Source organism: Salminus brasiliensis, chromosome 7, assembly GCF_030463535.1.
Source record: "Salminus brasiliensis chromosome 7, fSalBra1.hap2, whole genome shotgun sequence".
In the NCBI taxonomy this organism is placed as follows: domain Eukaryota; kingdom Metazoa; phylum Chordata; class Actinopteri; order Characiformes; family Bryconidae; genus Salminus; species Salminus brasiliensis.
This window is the reverse complement of record NC_132884.1, coordinates 32,423,468-32,440,786: the sequence shown is the minus strand read 5'-3', so window position 1 is coordinate 32,440,786 and position 17,319 is coordinate 32,423,468. Positions and strand designations below refer to the sequence as shown.

Below are 17,319 nucleotides of genomic sequence, written 5' to 3'. Positions count from 1 at the left end.
CGCATGATATTTCCTTTATGGGTTGGTGTTAACGGTTGAAAGTGTGCAGTTGGATCTGGGATTAAGGGTCTACTCTTCATTTCCAGGTCTCCGGGGGGGGAAGAAACTGGACACTTAAAAAAAAAAAAAAAAAAAAAAAAAAAACAGTTTTAAAATATGATCTGTTTTGTTGTATTTTATTTTTTACACAAAGCAGTTTGGACCCCTCTTCCAAAAGACAGAAAGCAGAAAAGATGTAATGCATTTTGATAATAAAATACTCATGACAATGTATTTTGAAAATGGCCGTTTTGATGAAACATACACAGAAGCTACAGTGATTTAAAAAACAAACAAAAAAAATGACCGTGCTGATGTTAGAGACTACATGCAACCTGAGATGCTGCTTTAGGGTAGTTTGGAGATTTAACTTTATTGGTGGAGGGGTAAGGCCAAATCGTACCTAGTCAGCTTTAGAATTATACCATTTTCAGCATACACTATGTCCAAATGTTTGTGGACACCCCCTCCGTTGAATGTATTCAGCTACTCTTCAGCTACTAGAAGTTGCAAGTGCAAACACTCAGCCTGTCTAGTCCTTGCAGAGAAGTACTGCAGTAGAATAGGTCTTTATTGGCACCATGCATAATGCCTGGCGTGGACTAGAGGGGTATAAAGCCTCCCTTCATTGAGTCGTGGAGCAGTGAGACTGTGTTCTCTGGAATGATCCAATAATTTTGAGAGGAGGTATGGTGGTGTTCATCCAACATCCTGACCTCACTAACGCTAATTGCTAAATGCAGTCAAATCCTCACAGCACAGCTCCAAAAACTAGGACAGTAGAGACAGTTATTTCAACAACGGCTAAAATGCCCTTGATTTGAAAAAAAAATCTATGAATGAGCATGTGTCCCGATACTTTTGACATATAGTGCATAAAAGACGTGCGTGATGTTTTTTCTGAAAGGCTTTGTACGTGTTGTAAACATCACAACGCTTGGTTCCTCTCATAAGCACAGAGATACAGGAGTGTACATTTCTCTACAATGAGCCATTTCACATTAATATGCTCTGAATGTCTCTGTTCGAATCTGCAGGGCTGAATTATGCAGACATTTTGAATCTGACATTCCCCTTTATTAAGCATTACACTTTAGCCTAAAGAATCTGTAAATAAGTTTGTTAAAACTGTATGATCATCTTGTGTCCCCTGATCAGCACAAAGGCTGATCATGTTACTTCATGTTTTAAGAAATTGGCTCCAGGAGGGCAGGAGCTTTAGAAAAAGACTATCTACAAATCATGACGTCAGTGGTCAGCTGTAGTGCTCATAATGTGACTGAATAACAACAGACTTTAATGGACATGTAAATGGTGCTGCTTCTTTTGCACACTGTGTGAAGGGAAGTATCACCAGATCCAGCTGTAGGCGCGGCACTCCACTGCAGGATTGTCCCGGTACACCACCCGGTAGCCACAGGCCGTGGGCACACGTTGGCACTTGTTTGGCCAGGAGGTTGGCTTTGTGGGTCTGGGAAATGCAGGATGAGGAAAACTGAGATAATTCATAGAAAGTCCATTACACTTAATCCTAATTTGCAGCTGAAGTAGTAGGTTATGTCCAATGGTGCATTGCTTTGAGGCCAGTTGTGCTTGTCTTCTTCACCCAGCACTAAAGCAATAGGTTGTAGTCAATCAACCTTACTGTATCTCCTGAGCCATGTTTCTTGTGAAGTTGTGATGTGATATAATGTAGCCAACACTGAAAGATCATACCCGCCACCAGTAGAATACACATGTACAAATGTATTTTTCACCAAAATATCACTTTAAAATGATGCATGCAGTTGTGTTCAGTGGCCAGAATAGAGAAATAAGACCTGTGTTAATTATGGTGTCATGCTGTTACTCACGGAAAGCAGATGTAGCCGCCCTTGTGGCAGTAGCACTTGTCACATCCTCTGAAGAAGGTCTGACCAGCTTCAAAATGCTTGCTGTTATGCTCGCACAAGCCTGGGTGACACCAAAGGAGAAATGGATGCAGTGAGATGTTTTTCTGCTGCAGCACTGCCCAGGCTCGACCACCAGATGGCGCTGTTTCCTCAGCTGAAAAGCTGGGCTTCCAGAAGCTCTGCATTAGCATGCAAGGGAGCTGCTGTGCTTAGTGTGCTGCAATGAGGCAGACCCTTAAATCGTTTAAATCTGAGGCTTCTGTCTAGTGTTTTATGTGAAGAAGTGCGAAGTTACCTCTAAATATCTGGCGTATAGAGTGTTGTCATAGAGTGACTGCAGTCTGCTCAGGTACAGAGCAAATGTCCTCTCTTTTCCCCTTCAGTGTAATTAATCACCCAGGACAGGTTTAGTGTCTGAATGTGTTCATTTCATTTAAACATGTCTTTAAATTAAACCTATTTGAAGCTTAGACCAGTCATCAGCACTCTGCCTAAATCATCCCACTTTACTCAGATTGCATCATACTGTGAAATGCTCGGCTTACTGTCTCAAGTATGGATCAATGCATGGCTAAAAACTAGGGCTGTACTGATACAGGAACTCTGGGCTGATGTTTACAGGAGGAGGTAAACATTTTTAATGGAAATCTGTGCAAAAGATCTTGGATCATTTCTATTGGTCTATTCATTGTGACATTCTGACACAACTTTATATCAAAAAGTATCTAAAATATAATTTGGGACATTTTAGCACCTCAGTGTCATCTAAACATTCTCCTCAAATAGCCTGCAATAAATACAGCATCAAATAATGGCTTGAAATGTTTGTCAAAACAAACCATGTGTCTGATGCTGATATGATTCCGATATTACTGTCAGATATTGGAATCATATATTCCGTTACTTGCCATTCAGCTCCAGTCCAGAAATACAGAAGAAACCTTTGCAAACACCCAGCATGTCTTGGCTAATTGACTACATTTGGGACAAGGGGACAAATGTAACATAGATTTTTTAAATACACAATCACTGTAAGCCTGTCTTTGTCATACCTTTGTGACGGTACATGGCGGCCTGCGTGCCTCTGTAGTTCCATGTGAGACTGATGTCCAAGCAGACGATCCACAACAGCACTTTCATGATGCACAGACTCTTCTCTGAGGCCATCCTGCTGCTAACTCTCACTTATTGGAGGGGAAAGCTCAGTACTAACACAGAGTTGGTCAAATAGACCAATTTCCTTTGGAACTAAAATAAATAACTGAACTTATGCTAAAATGTTCAACGCAAGATGGTCTCTGAGGCGGTCAAGCAGGTCCCCTGTGTTTGCCTGATGTCGGGGCAGCAGGTGAGCAGGCTTGCTCTCAGGGACGATGTTGGGAAAGCCAGAAGCAGGAGTACAGGACAGCTTTCTCTGTGTTAGCAGATGGTGAGTGCTGGACCTGTCAGTATGGGCAAGTCTTTCTCCTCTGTCTCTCTCTCACTTTCTCTGTCTCTGCTCCCTGCTCCCACACTCTGCTCTGTCTCTGCCACTCCAGCTGGGCTTTTATAAGCTCAGCAACAGCTGCACTGAGAGGAAAGCAACAGAAGATGTCGGCGAAAAACATCCCAGTTCCTTTGCACCTTCCGTCTTGTTTGTTATGCTAGCTTTTCCCAGTCCCTCTCTTTCTTTCTTTCTTTCCGAGCGGCCCTTTGGTCTTGCTCATCTTTCCTCTCCAGGCTGGCTCGCCGCTACCTGCGTCTGAGGGTTTGCTTTGGTCTGGTCTTGGTTTTGGCTCATATGGTCTGACCACGGCTTTTGGGTTTTAGCCGAATGAAAAGTTCCATTAAATATTTTGACCTTGTCCTCCCTCTCTACTGGTCAAGGCATGTGAAGATCATGCGTTCGGAATGTAGTATTGGATTCTGAGGTGGCGTGGTGAAATGCTGTGGTGTTCCAGTGATGTTCTGTGATGGTCTCAGAGTTTTGTGAAGCAAGTTCAACTATTTGGAGGAATTTACACCGACTGCCCACATCAAAGCACCACCCATCCGCCAAAGGCAGGCCCAGCGTGGAGGTCGGTCATGTGTTGGTGAGACTGCTGAAAAGACGAGCGGAAGGCGGCGGATAATTATGCACATGATGTTGTCCTAACTTCTCAGCTAGTTAGGGCACTTTTCTCCCTCTGTTGAGCTTGGGAATATTCTGTGGTGACACCATTGCTTTGAGCTAGTGACTGATTTTGCTTCTCTGTCTCTATTCCTCATGCACACAACACACTCGCTCCAAAAGAACAAAGCCTGGAGCGGCGGCCAGTTACATAAGCTGAGATTTATACCTGTTAATGTGAGCAGGCTAATTTAGAGGGTGTTAGAGGCCCTCGGAGCCAGGCGAAATGCTGTTTACTTGCAGTTTGCGGCCTGCTCTGTACACAAATTTCATTTCTGATTATGAGTAACAAAGTCCCACGAAACACTCCTGCCACTGCATATTCATATGCCCAGTGGCCGAATTGTTTAAAAAAAAAAGAAAAAAAAGAAAAGAATTGGGAGCAAATGAGTTGAGAAGATCATGAATGTGGCCTTGTCACATTTCTTATTTGATACTGTGATTAGATTACCTGTCCAGCAATAATCAGAACAATCAGACCAATGATTTATCAACAGCAGCGCGCACTGTGAAGGTGAACAGCTTGTGTACAAGTTTGTGTACATTGTGTGCGTTCGAGATGTTTTACTGGATTCAGGTCTGGTGACTGGGAAAGCCATGGAGGAACCATCAACTCACTGTCATGTTCATTAAACCAGGATGAAACCAGATGACTTGTTTTGGGATGTGGTGTGGTTCCCATGCTGGAAAGAGGCAACAATTCTCAAATAGGTTGTAGCCTTGATTGGTGTTATTGTGCCAGGAAAACATTCCCTACACCAAAATACTACCTCCACCAGCCTAGACTGCTCATCATGCAATTGCTTCTAAAGTGTATGTCATAAGTCTACAGTATGTGTATTGAACATGTCCAAAGGTTTGTAGACACTTTCCCATGGAGCATTTATTAAAATAAAAATAGAACCCAGTGGAACTCCACAGGATATGCTAAACCAAACAATAGTTTCTGCACAATAGAGTTATGGGGTTAATAGTTTCAATCTTCACTGCAGTAACAACCTCTGTTCTATTAAGAAGTCTTTAAATGCAGTATTGGACAATTGCTGTGGGGATTTGATTGCATTCAGCCACAAGAGCATTACTAAGGTCAGGTACTGGTAATATGTGGTACTCAATTTCAGACAAAACATCCGTCTGCCAAACTGGCCTAGATAAGGTGTGGTCTGAACGATGTGCTGGTCAGCCTGTCGTGTTTTAGAGACTGAAAATAAACAGCTCGGTCAACAGACCGGCGCACTAGAGTGCACATGAAAAGGTTGCCGGCTCTGTCTGGGTTAGGCAGACCTGATCATGTCTGCTCTTGGAGATGCTGTTGCTGTGCAGTGCACTGCAAGCGTAGGACCTCTGTAAATGCAGAATGGGATAATTCTGCACTTCTGCAATACTCTTTAGCAGAGGTGGGTAGAGGAGCCTAAATCCATACTGAAGTTAAGGTTGCTAATTGCTACTACAGTGAATTAATGAAACAAGTAGAGCATGAAAAGTACCATGTCTTATCAAACTGCTATAGGACATCATATTACACCCAGCATCGATGAGCACAAGATCTGAGTTTATATATAATAGTCCTTTGGAGGTCCTTTGGTCTAACATGATGCTCTAGACAAAGGTGTTGCTGGTTGCTAAGCAATACATCTACTATCTGTTTTCGTTCTCTATGTTAACTTTATGAATGTCTCTAATAACTGTGTAGTTACATATTAACAATCTGTGTAATAGCAAGGTAACTAGTAGGGATGTATTAGCTGTTTCAGATTAATTACAGTAGTACAGCTTGAGAGAAATGTTTGTGGACACCTCTTCTAATGAATGCATTCAGCTACTTGCAAGCACTGCTGACACAGATGTGCAAATGCGTATATACAAGCAACCTGTATAGTCCTTGTAGAAAAGTATTGCCGGTAGAATAGGACTTTCTGGAGCAGATAAACATAAACTTATTGGCACCACAACTAATGCCAGGCATGGAGAAGTGAAACTGTGTTTTCTGGAATGATGGTGCTCCGTCCAATACATTTGGGATGAATTGGGGATGAGGCGGGGTGGTGATCATCCAACTTCCTGATCAAATGCAATCGAATTTTCAGAGCAATGATCCAAAAGCTATTTTTTTTTTATAATTTCCTGAACGGTAGACAGATACTTAAACAACACAGCAGGAAAAACTTAATTTCAGAAGAAACAATAAATAACCTGGTGTCCCAATACTTTTGTCCGTATAGTGTAACTGCACAGTTATTAGTGACACTTAATCTAAAGTGGGACCGACCTGCTCAGTGCATACCTCCTTTTTCTATAGCCCCTGTAATTTCTTTTCTTTCCTTCCCCTGTGCTTCTAGGTTTGCATACTGCAACCTTCTGCATCACCAGTGTCTCAGAGGCTGATATCACAGTAATGATTTACAGTTGATATTGTTTTTATCACTTCCGCTTCTGTTCCGAATAAAGAGATCTGACGTCTATGTTGCAGGTGAGCCGTTGGCTTCATGCCCATCATGAGATGGCAGTAGCTTGCCCGGGCAGGGTTTCCATGGTGATGCCAAGGGCCTATGGTGTGACGTCTGCAGTGAAATTGAGTCTCTCCATGGCTCCTTTGTCTGATGCTGGCAGTGCCAAAGATGCCCGTTTAATGCCCGCTGGCAGGTTGGCACCTGGCCTGGTGCTGCTCAGTCCAGTGTGTGCTGGCCAGTACCCCCTCCTCCCACCCCCAATTTCTCCTCTCTGGCCCTGCTGTCCTGCTTTCTGCACGGTCTTTCCAGCCGGCTGTTCCACTGGAGACACTAACCAGCGCTTCAGGAAGTAGCCCTCCACAGATGAGTGCAAGACCGGCCATCTGTTCATCTCTCTATGCCCCGTCTCTCTCGCTCTCGCTCTCTCTCGCTCTCGCTCGCTCTCTCTCTCTCTCTCTCTCTCTCTCTCTCTTGCTTACTCACACACATACTTTTTTTCTCTGTTTTCCATCATGTCTATCTGCTCTAATTACATGTGCTTTTCATTCCATTTCCAGCAATTCCCTCTATGTTAAAGTTGAAGAAAAATCTCACATTTACAAAGTAAGGCACCAATTAAGACTGTACAAATATGTATATATATATATATATATATATATATATATATATATATATATATATATATATATATATATATACTCTGTATTTGTCAAAGTCGATATAAGTACTGGTATAGTACCCATACCGAAATTTGATTTATTGCAATATATAGATTTCAAATATAAGACATATATTACAATATATTTTTTAGAATAGAAATAGAATAAGGATATTTCCTTATATCCAACATACATAACATGCACATAAATGGCTTTCTACTAGATGATCACCATCTCATCTCATCCCCAACTCCCCAACTCACCCCAAAAGTACTGGATGGGGCACCATCCATCATTCCAGTGAACACAGTTCCACTGCTCCAAAGCTCAATAGGTTCATGTTTATCTGCTTTAGGGAGTCATATTCTATTGGCAATACCTTTCTACAGGCACTAGACAAACTGTGTGTGTGCATTTTTAATCAGTGTAACTTAAAGTAGTTGAATGCATATATTAGAAGAGATGTTCGCAAATGTTTGGACATACAGGGTTTTAAAAGCATTTACTATTCATTCATATTTATAAAATAAATCATGTCATACAATCAAAGAATGCACAAGCAAGTTTACTTGAGAGTATGTAGCAACTGTTTTGGGATAATTTAGCCTTGCAGCTTGCTAATATATTGAGTTTAAGCTTAATTACCTCCTGTTAGTCTCACAGCTCCAGAGCAAAGCTATAGAAGCAAACTTCAGACACCAGATCTGCCTTGACTCATATGGGGGGAAGAGAAATAGATTTGGTCAGATTTCTTGGCCAATCCTTTTTATGCTAGCTGTTAGCATGTGGCTAGCTAGGCCTTAAAAGTGTTCATAATGTACTTCTGCAACTCAGTGCTGAGTGGTTGTCTCCAAAAACAGAATCACCCTGTGTTATCCACCTCATGACTAGCTCACTGAGAAAGGATATACGCATGTTAAAACATAGCAGCTCTATTTAATGTCAAAGAGCACAAACACCTGCATGTGCTAAATGAGGCAAAAACAGATTAACCTGCAAATAAACTGTAAAAAAGACAGTGACAAACTTTAGGTGTCCACTTATTTACATATACACTGATTTATTAAAGTGATATAGAAGTGCAACTTGAAGAACATGCTTATATTTCCTTTCCGTTTCTTACCTCCTCTCTTGCATGCTTAAAGAAAGAAAGAATAGTGTTCAGTCAATTAGACTACTTTTTTAATACCAGGGCTTGCCTGAATTATCTTAAATATCTTGAGGTAATTAAAAAAATACAATTATATTATGAATTATGAAAATGCATCAAAATATATCCATATGACATTATTAATATAAAAGAGTGCAAATAGACAAATGGGTCATGGATACTTGGAGGGACAAAGATTCCAGTAAAGTCGTAGTGAGCAAAACCAACATTTCTGTTGCCTTCCAAAGTCAACATAATGTTCCAAAACTGGTTCCCACAAAATGGAAAGAACAACAAAATTCATTCTGTGCCATTTTTGCAGTCTGGTATATAGGCCTAATATAATAAAAGACTAAAACTGAACAGATATTAGTCCAGGAGTGTTTGTACTGATAAGGACACTGATAAGGCTACTATGTTTTATCGATTGTAAATACTTTGTCGATTGCAATACATGAGAGGTCATGCACTAGACTTCTAGACACTTCTAAACTATGGGTAAAACCAATGGTATATCTTCAGAAATTTTATTGTGCTGTGCTGCATAAACACTTCTGTTCTCAACAAATTTAACTTATGAATCATTTGCGGATTCATGCAGGCGTAGTGCTACAGCCACACATCACCCTGCATGAACCGCGCACAGGGCCTAGTCTCCAGGGCATAGATTAGCCCAGTGATGTACTGCACGGAAACAACAGAGCAAGAGGAATGTGAAAGAAAAGGGATTGAGAGGACGAGAAAAGAGAGACGTCCAGGGACGGAAGCCTCGAGGGCCCATTGCACACAGCTTCTCACTTATACCTTCCTGTCTGAGCGTCCTCCATGCACACAAAGCCCAATCTCATCTGACATAACGTGCTGCACACAGCCCCCAGCCATCTTTTTGCTGCTCTGCTGCAGCTAAAAATAGTGCATAAACACACACACGCACCCCTCCAACTCACTGGGGTGTGTGGATGCGCATGGCGAGCCAAGACATGTTTCCAGCAGACTGCGCCTCGCGTTGGCTTGCTTTTACAGGACGTTAAATGTGCTGCTAGTTTGTTAGCGGATTGCTGAACATTGCTAAGCATGAAGTTTTTCTCATGGAGAATAGAGGCAGATGTGCTTGACTGAGGTAAAGCTGAACAGCTCGTCCAGTGTGAGCTTCAGAACATAGGTTGTCTGTGCATGAAAACAGGCTAAAACACAGGTCACTGCTTGCTCCTGTCCGTTTAGGATTAACCAGTGCAACTCTTATTCATAACAGTCATAGAAACGCAGTGTGTCTTGCCGTGAAGGGGCTAAATGATTGTTGTGATAATGGGCCACAATGCTGTATGTGAGTATAATACCAGTGTAAACTGCAAAAAAATATGTCCAAATGTTTGTGGACACCCCTTCAAATGAATGCATTCAGTTACTCTAAGTTGCACCCATTGCTTAGACAGATGTACAAACACACTCACACAGCTTGTCTTGTCCTTGTAATGAAGTTCTGCCGATAGAATAGGACTCTCCGGAGCAGATATTAAAACGTGAACCTATTGGCACCATTTCCAATGCCAGTCGTTGGCTAAAGGGGTATAAAGCCCCCCAGCATTAAGGTGTGGAGCAGTGGAACTGTGTTCTCTGGAATGATGGATGGTGCTCCATCCAATACTTTTGGGATGAGTTGGGGAGTAGGGGATGAAGTGGGGGTGGTAATCATCCAACATCCTGACCTCCCCAATGCTCTTGTTGCTGAATACAATCAAATCCTCTCAGCAATGCTTCAAAATCTAGTACAAATCTAGCACAAAAACTAAAGATCAACTCTTTTTTTAATGCCCTTGATTTTGTAAGAAATCTGATGCTTGGCATTGGACATGGTGACCCTGGACTCATGAGCAGCTGCTCAAAAGCATCCAGTTCTTTTGGAAATGCTTTTTATGTTGATACAAGCTGTGTGTGTGTGTGTGTGTGTGTGTGTGTGTGTGTATGTGTGTGTGTGTGTGTGTGTGTGTGTGTAAAACAGAACACTTGTGTCAGCAATGAAAGCACCATAAAACAACCAAATTCCCTAAATAGATGAAATCTGGATATTTCTGGATACACAGGCTGTCTGTCTGTGTGTCTACATTATATGAACAAAAGTATTGGGACACCTGCTCAGTCATTGTTTCTTCTGAAATCAAATGTATTCTAAAAGGTTTTTGCCTTTGCTTTTGGAGTATCTGTCTCTACTCAGGGAAGGGTTTCTATTAGATTTAGAGTATTGCAGTGAGGAGCTGATTGCATTCAGCAACCAGAGCGTTAGTAAAGTATTGGGCGGATGCACCATCATTCCAGAAAACACAGTTCCACTGCTCTGCAGCTCAAGACTGGGGGGCTTTAGACCCCTTTATCCCACACCTGGCATTAAGCATGGTGCAAATAAGTTCATGTTCATCGAAGAGTCCTATTCTATTGGCAATACTTCTCTACAGGGACTAGACAAGCTGTATCTGTGCATTTGCACATATGTGTCAGCAATGGGTGCAACTTAAAATAGCTGAATGCATTTATTAGAAGGGGTGTCCACAAATATTCAGACATTTAATGTATCCATCACCTGACTGTATTTAATTGAATGGAATTGTGAGGCATAATTTACTTAAGTTCATGCAGTGTATAGAGGTTTGAATTATATGTTGTTCTGAGTTATAATCCTGCTTGTGTGTGTGTGGGGGGAGTGTGTGTGTGTGTGTGTGTGTGTGAATTTTACTTATAGAGCCCCAGCTCTCATTAGGGACTGATAGTGTTGATCAGTGACAGTCCAGTGGCATTTCCCGACGCTTCAGCACACACAAACAGATGAGACTGGGGCTCAGCAGTAGAGCAGAAGAGAGAGAAAGAGTGTGTGTGTCTGTGTGTGTCTGGGGCTGCTTGTTAAGGCCTTAATTCCTTTATGGTTGAACTGTTTAACAAGAGGTGCATATTCGTTATATAATTGCCTGAACAAAGTGTATCCCCTTACCTCACACACTGCACACGGCTGCTACAGTGCTGCACAAATCATGTGATGTCACTGGTGGGTGATGAAATTCTGTCTGTGATGGGTTGCAGGTTCTCTACACAATTCATCTCATCAGATCAACAGAATACTGCAGTCAGTCAAAACACTGTGCAGTTTAGAAAGCAGAGCATGCTACCAATGCTTTTATATAGCAAATAAAGGATCCAATTTGTAAAGGCACCCTAGGACCTCATCTACACTTGACCTTAAGTACCTCTTTATTGTCATTATGCTGATATACTTCTGCAGTACATGTCCCAGCTTATAAAGCCATGTACACAGTTCAGGGTTGGCCATGCTACGCCACCCCAAAGCATAGAGGTTTAAGGGCCTTGCTTCCAACAGTGGCAGCTTAGTATACACAGGCATCAAACCCACAACCCTGTGATCAATAATCCAGAGTTCAAACCAATGACTCACCTTTGCCTTGTACTCATGATACAGCTTGCTCCCAGTGTCATTACAATAAAGCTCCAAATCTGATATTCAATTCATTTATTTCTTTTTCATCTTTTAAAACAACAACACCAACAATGTATAAGTGGTGGTGACGATGTCAGCTGTTTTGCACTCCCCCTATGACAATCTTGCGGAAACATTCTCGTTACATGTTTTTTTCTTGTTGTTTGTTGGATTTATTGAGAGACATCGCAGCATCCCAGAAACAGCAGAGAAAAAGGAACATTTACAACTAGAGCAAAAAGCAAAAACTCCAACAGAAAGGCATTCAACACTTTGATGCACAGGAAAACGAAAAAATACATACTGCAGAAATCAGTCGTGTCATATCTGCCCACAGTAGTCTGCTCCACTCAGTTTGGCACAAGTTTTTTTTCCCCAAAGGAAAAGATTACAAAGAAAATGAGGAAAAATCGTTGAGAGAGGCGTGAGAGAAAAAGTGACAGTGCGTGTCTGCTAACTACCAGTGTGCACAGCTGAGATATTCATAATTAATACCAGATTAATAGCTCTCCCGAGACTGCAGGTGTTTATCCAACTGCACACCTTAAACTGAACTCAGTGGGAGGACTCTTATTGATAGGATATGGGCATTGCGGCCATGTTATTGGTAGAGAGCTTTGGCAATGCCTTTGTAAGTCAGCAAAGGCAACAGGCTACAGTATTTCAGGTCTTGAGTTAAAATGGGCAAGTGGACATTTTACAGTTTTTTTTAAACTGTAGGAGTTTCCACCCTCTCACTTCATACTGTATATATCCAGGTGGAGCTTTAATGGCGAAACAGTAAAGGAATAACAATAATAGCAGATAAGTAATTGCACACAACTGTGCCATACACGCAATTGTCTTTTAAATCAGGCCAAATAATGTGTACTGAGTATACATAATTACACAAGAAGAAAGAAATTGGTGTTTTTTTTTTTTTTGTGGATGCATTAAGGTATGTCCAGTATGGTCAGCACAGTGTACCCTTGAAGGACAAAAGAAAAACCAAAAACTAACCATAAAAAACCCTCTTCCCCACTTTTGCCTAATCTGAGCGCTTTCTTTTGCACTGTAATGTTGAATGATTGAATGGACTAATGAATGGCGATATAATGGACACATGGGGTCCTCACGTGAGGCTGCTTAATGGGTGACACCAAAATCCAAAACTTCAGCCTGTGCCACCTTTCATTCCCATGTTTACTTTTTCTCACACCCTTTCGTTTCAGTGATAGATGTCTTACACAGTGCGCTAAACTCTTACGAAAAAAGGTTCCTCAATGGTTCTTGGCTTGATGGTACATTATGTGTCGGTCTTTAAACTTGAAAAATGACCTCACATTCACACATCTCATGTACTAAACTGGTTCATTAAAGAACCATCCACTAAAAGGTGACATCTTTAGGATGCTAAAATAGTTTCTTCTTCAGCACTGCTCCAAAGTTTTATCTTTTTATCTTTTTTTTTTTATTTTTCCAAAGTGTTTAATATTCCAGTTTAAACCATGAGCTAGAACCTTCAACCTTGTGAAACAAACAAACAAACAAAAAAAATCCCAAATATTTTAGCCGAGTAAAAACTCCTGAGGACGGTGCACTGTGGTTTAGTGTTTCTCAGGCCAAGTCCTAGTGGGTCTTACACTGCAGCCTACAGTTTGTTCTGGTTTAAGGCTGCTTTAATGATGATCTACCTCCTCAGCTAATTATCATGGCTTTCAAGAGCTAAATAAAGTAGACTGGAATATGGGTGGGCATGGGCTCTGAGTGGGTTTGTACATGCATTGTTACTGGGACCCAATTGGGTGTCCCAAATGGGCCCCATCATTACAGCCCACCCTAATCTCACATGGGTACCCTCTAGACCCTATTTGCAGTGTACAACCCAGATAGGCCCATGTTTAACCCCTCCTTTTCCCATGACTGACCCTGGTATGACCCTGGTGGGCATCCATATGTGGGACCAACATGGAACCCATGGACAAAGCTTTCTGGTTCCCGTTTACACGCATATACTTGCTCCACATGGGCATGTTATCTGGGTATAAATTTGTGTCAAGCCACAAAAAAGGGCTTCATGGGTAAGCATAGCTCATATAGGCTGAAAGAGGCCACAACATGCACACAGCAAAAATCTCAGCTACATGTGGAGGCATCCTGCAAAGCTCTGTGTGCCAACCATACCCAAACAATACTAGACCCGAACCCAGACAGTGTAAATTGAAAATGGAGCAGATTTATTGGCAGGAGAGTTGTGATGAGTTACACAACCAATCATAGTTTGAAGATTCTGTGGACTCTGGTTTGGACATTGCCTCCTAGTGCAAACGATCATGCTACATTCTCCAATGCCTTTTGCCTTCAGGTTTGGTGGTCTTTAACAGGTTTGGCCTGAGAGTCACTCATGAGACTGCTTAAACCCTCCATAAAGAAAGGTCCAGATCTTAAACGGCATGAAATCAAACATCACAACTCTGTTTGTCAAAATATTAGCAAGGAAATACGAGTTGCATTGCTAAGTCCTTGTGGATGACAGACAGCAAGAGAAAGAGAGAGTGTGGCGGAAAGAAGAAGGTGTACAGTGTCGTTTTTTTTTTTTTGCCCACAAACTGATCATTGCTTTTGTTTTCCAGGCTTAGTCTACACCACTCCTCTTTTTTTTTACAATGCATTTTCCATTCATCCATTATATTCCTACACCTTACACCTATTCCTCCAACATTCATCTTCTCCTCCTTTCCAGTGCGGGACCGTGGGCTGTTTGAGACTGGAGGGGTGGGGCCTCTGATGGATGAAGGGAGGGCAGTGGGTAAAGCACCATATGGAGGAATTTCACATTTCGCTCTTCAGCTGGGTGTCCTTGTTCGAATTCATCTTGATAAAGTGTCCGACCTCAAAGCTGCACAATGCTAGCCAGACCCGCCCCGCCAGGTTTTAGTGCAGTGTGTGTGCCGTCCTTTTCCAACGACCCGAGAAGCGATTCCCCGCATCAGTGAAACACCTCCTTGTGGAGCGCATAGAAAGTCTCTGTACAAGCAAAGCTCTACCCGGGGAGCAGGCCAATGGTACCACATGTGTGAAGGTTGTTTGGAGGGATTCTGAGGAGAATTACAACTTTAAAAAAAATAAAACTGCAACTTTTTTATGGCAATAAGAACACAAGTTGAATATAAACATCAATATAAGTAAATGTTATATAAGTGCACAGTAAGCCCCGATGATCTCCATATCTGCTTGAAGAGCCAGCTTGGGATTGCTGTATCTAGGCCTTCCAATACTGCAGCCACTGAAACGCACCACTCGTACGTTCATCTTGCTCTCGGTTAGGAAACTCAGAGCTAAGGGCTGTTTTGTCAATTCTGAACCTGCCTTTAACCACCAAGCTGCCATCAGCCAGAACCTTTTAGGAGATCTGACAGTAAATCTGTCATTTCGCTCTAATCATTGCTCTAATCACATGACTGCGCAGATGTGACCCAAAAAGAACTGACATTTCTGTCCTTGAACATGACAATTCCAAAGTAAGATCCAGGTCCTTCCAGATGTGGCTGTGGAAGTCGTGATGGCCTGGGCTGAGACTAGTGCAGAGTTTCAGACTTCTCCTGGGGTTGGCTGTTTGTAGCACAACACACAAAAACATGTTTCGGGCTAATGTGAATTAAGAAGCTAATGCTGAAATGAGCCTTCGGTCTGCAGTCGGTCTACTATCTTGACCCATTGTTGTCAGCTCTGTTGTGCTGTGCCATCGTACAGTCTCAGTGATGCTCGACTCGTAGGGTCTGGGAGATGGTGAATTACAACGTATCAGTGCTCCACACGTCGGGCCTGAGTAAAATGCAGCATGCAGGGCTTTTCCTCGAGACAAAATGGATGAAACGAAGATCCAGAACACAAACAAATAAACAAACCAAACCAACGCAACAGGATTATAACAAGAGAGAATAAGGAACCAGTCATGAAATTATCATAACCACAACGCTAGAAAACGTTATTTTGTTAGTCAACACCCCCCACCCTACCCCAAAAACTGTTTATCAAAAAAAAAAAAAAAGAAGGAGACAGAAAGAAAAGACAACTGAATGAAATGAAGCTCTGAGTGGAAAGTTCCACGCCAAAATAAATGTTCGTAAGGTGTTTAACCTTCAGCTTCAGCGTAGGCTTTCCTCGCGGTGTGGAGCTATAAACTCTGAGAATTGGTAGTTCAGATCTGATCAGAAGATAAAGATGAGATCGATTTGATAAATCCACTCCAGGCTGTAGAAGGAATATAGTTTGGGTCGATAAATGCGTCATGTCTGTACCCTGTCTCCACAGAAATCTAGTATTTACAAATGAACTACTTCTTTTCTTTTGTACTAGTCTCTTGTTGCTGACCACATGTACAAAGGAGGGAGTTCAAAATCTTCCAGAAAAAAGACGGTCTTCAAAATTACATCTTGTGCTGTACAAAATGTTTATCCATTTTTTTTGTTGTTTTATTAGATTTTTGGCTTTAATTTTTTTCTTCATCTGTGTCTCCAGTAGCACCCAAGCACTTATACATATGCATCAATTCATTATAATGTATTTTCTTAAAGCTAGAAATTATTCTTTTTTTTTACCATTTTAGATAAAATATGTAAATTTGAACATAATTCTGCTGTTGCAAGCATAATCATCACCGCAACTATGTCACCATAGTAATATAATAATAATAATAATAATAATAATAATAATAATAATAATAATAATAATAATAATAACAATAATAATGTGTAAGTTTAGTCACTTTCCCAGAGTTGTTGGTTTTTGTAAAGCTGATTTTTTGTCTTGATTTTGAATACTTTTGAAACACGTGTCTATGTGTCTGTATGTGTGTGTGTGTGTGTGTGTGTGCATGGGTGTATATGTGTGTGTATGCAGAATAGGTTCTCTTCTTGAAGTGTGCTCCAGGCCAGTCCTATATTACAAAGAGCTGAGCGAGCAGCTTCCTAACTGAAGTCAGAGACGCAGACCTGAGAGGAGTAGGAGAGAAGGACTGGGGTAAGGGAGATGAAGAAGGGAGAGAAGAAAGGAGGAGGAGGAGGTGGCGTCTCTTCAGTGGAACCGCTGCACTCCGAAACGAGGATCTTTTGTGTCACGGATCTCAATCTGCAAAGAGAGTGACAGAGAAAGAGAAAGAGAAAGAAAGAAGCCATTAACAGCAGGCAGGAAGCATGTATGGGCCAAATGGACTCAGTTCAGCAGCCTGGTGTGTCCACATCCTCCTCTGTTTCTAAGAAATAGTTTGTCTAAGAAATCAAATGAACACTCTTTCAACCCAAATGTAATCAATAAGCCCTGAAATGCTTGCTAAAGTTTTGCTAAAGTTGGTTCTAGGATTGTCAAGGATTTGATTGCATTCAGCAACAGGGTCCTATTCTATTGGCAGTACTTGTATGTGTGCGTTTGCTTATCTGTGTCAGCAATGGGTGCAACGTAAAGTAGCTGAATGCATTCATTAGAAGGGGTGTCCACAAACATTTGGACATATAGGATTTG

At 41.6% G+C, this 17,319-nt stretch overlaps 1 protein-coding gene across 3 annotated transcripts in view; it reads right to left on the bottom strand.

Moving 5' to 3' along the window:
- Positions 1-11,838: 11,838 nt before the first annotated feature.
- lhfpl4a (LHFPL tetraspan subfamily member 4a) overlaps positions 11,839-17,319 on the bottom strand; it is a 49,841-nt gene continuing 44,360 nt past the window's right edge. For all 3 annotated transcript variants that reach the window (XM_072684624.1, XM_072684625.1, XM_072684626.1), the window contains one exon: positions 11,839-16,929. In XM_072684624.1, the coding sequence (XP_072540725.1) occupies positions 16,876-16,929 (54 nt within the window). In that variant the 3' untranslated portion in view covers positions 11,839-16,875. The remainder of the gene's footprint in view (positions 16,930-17,319) is intronic.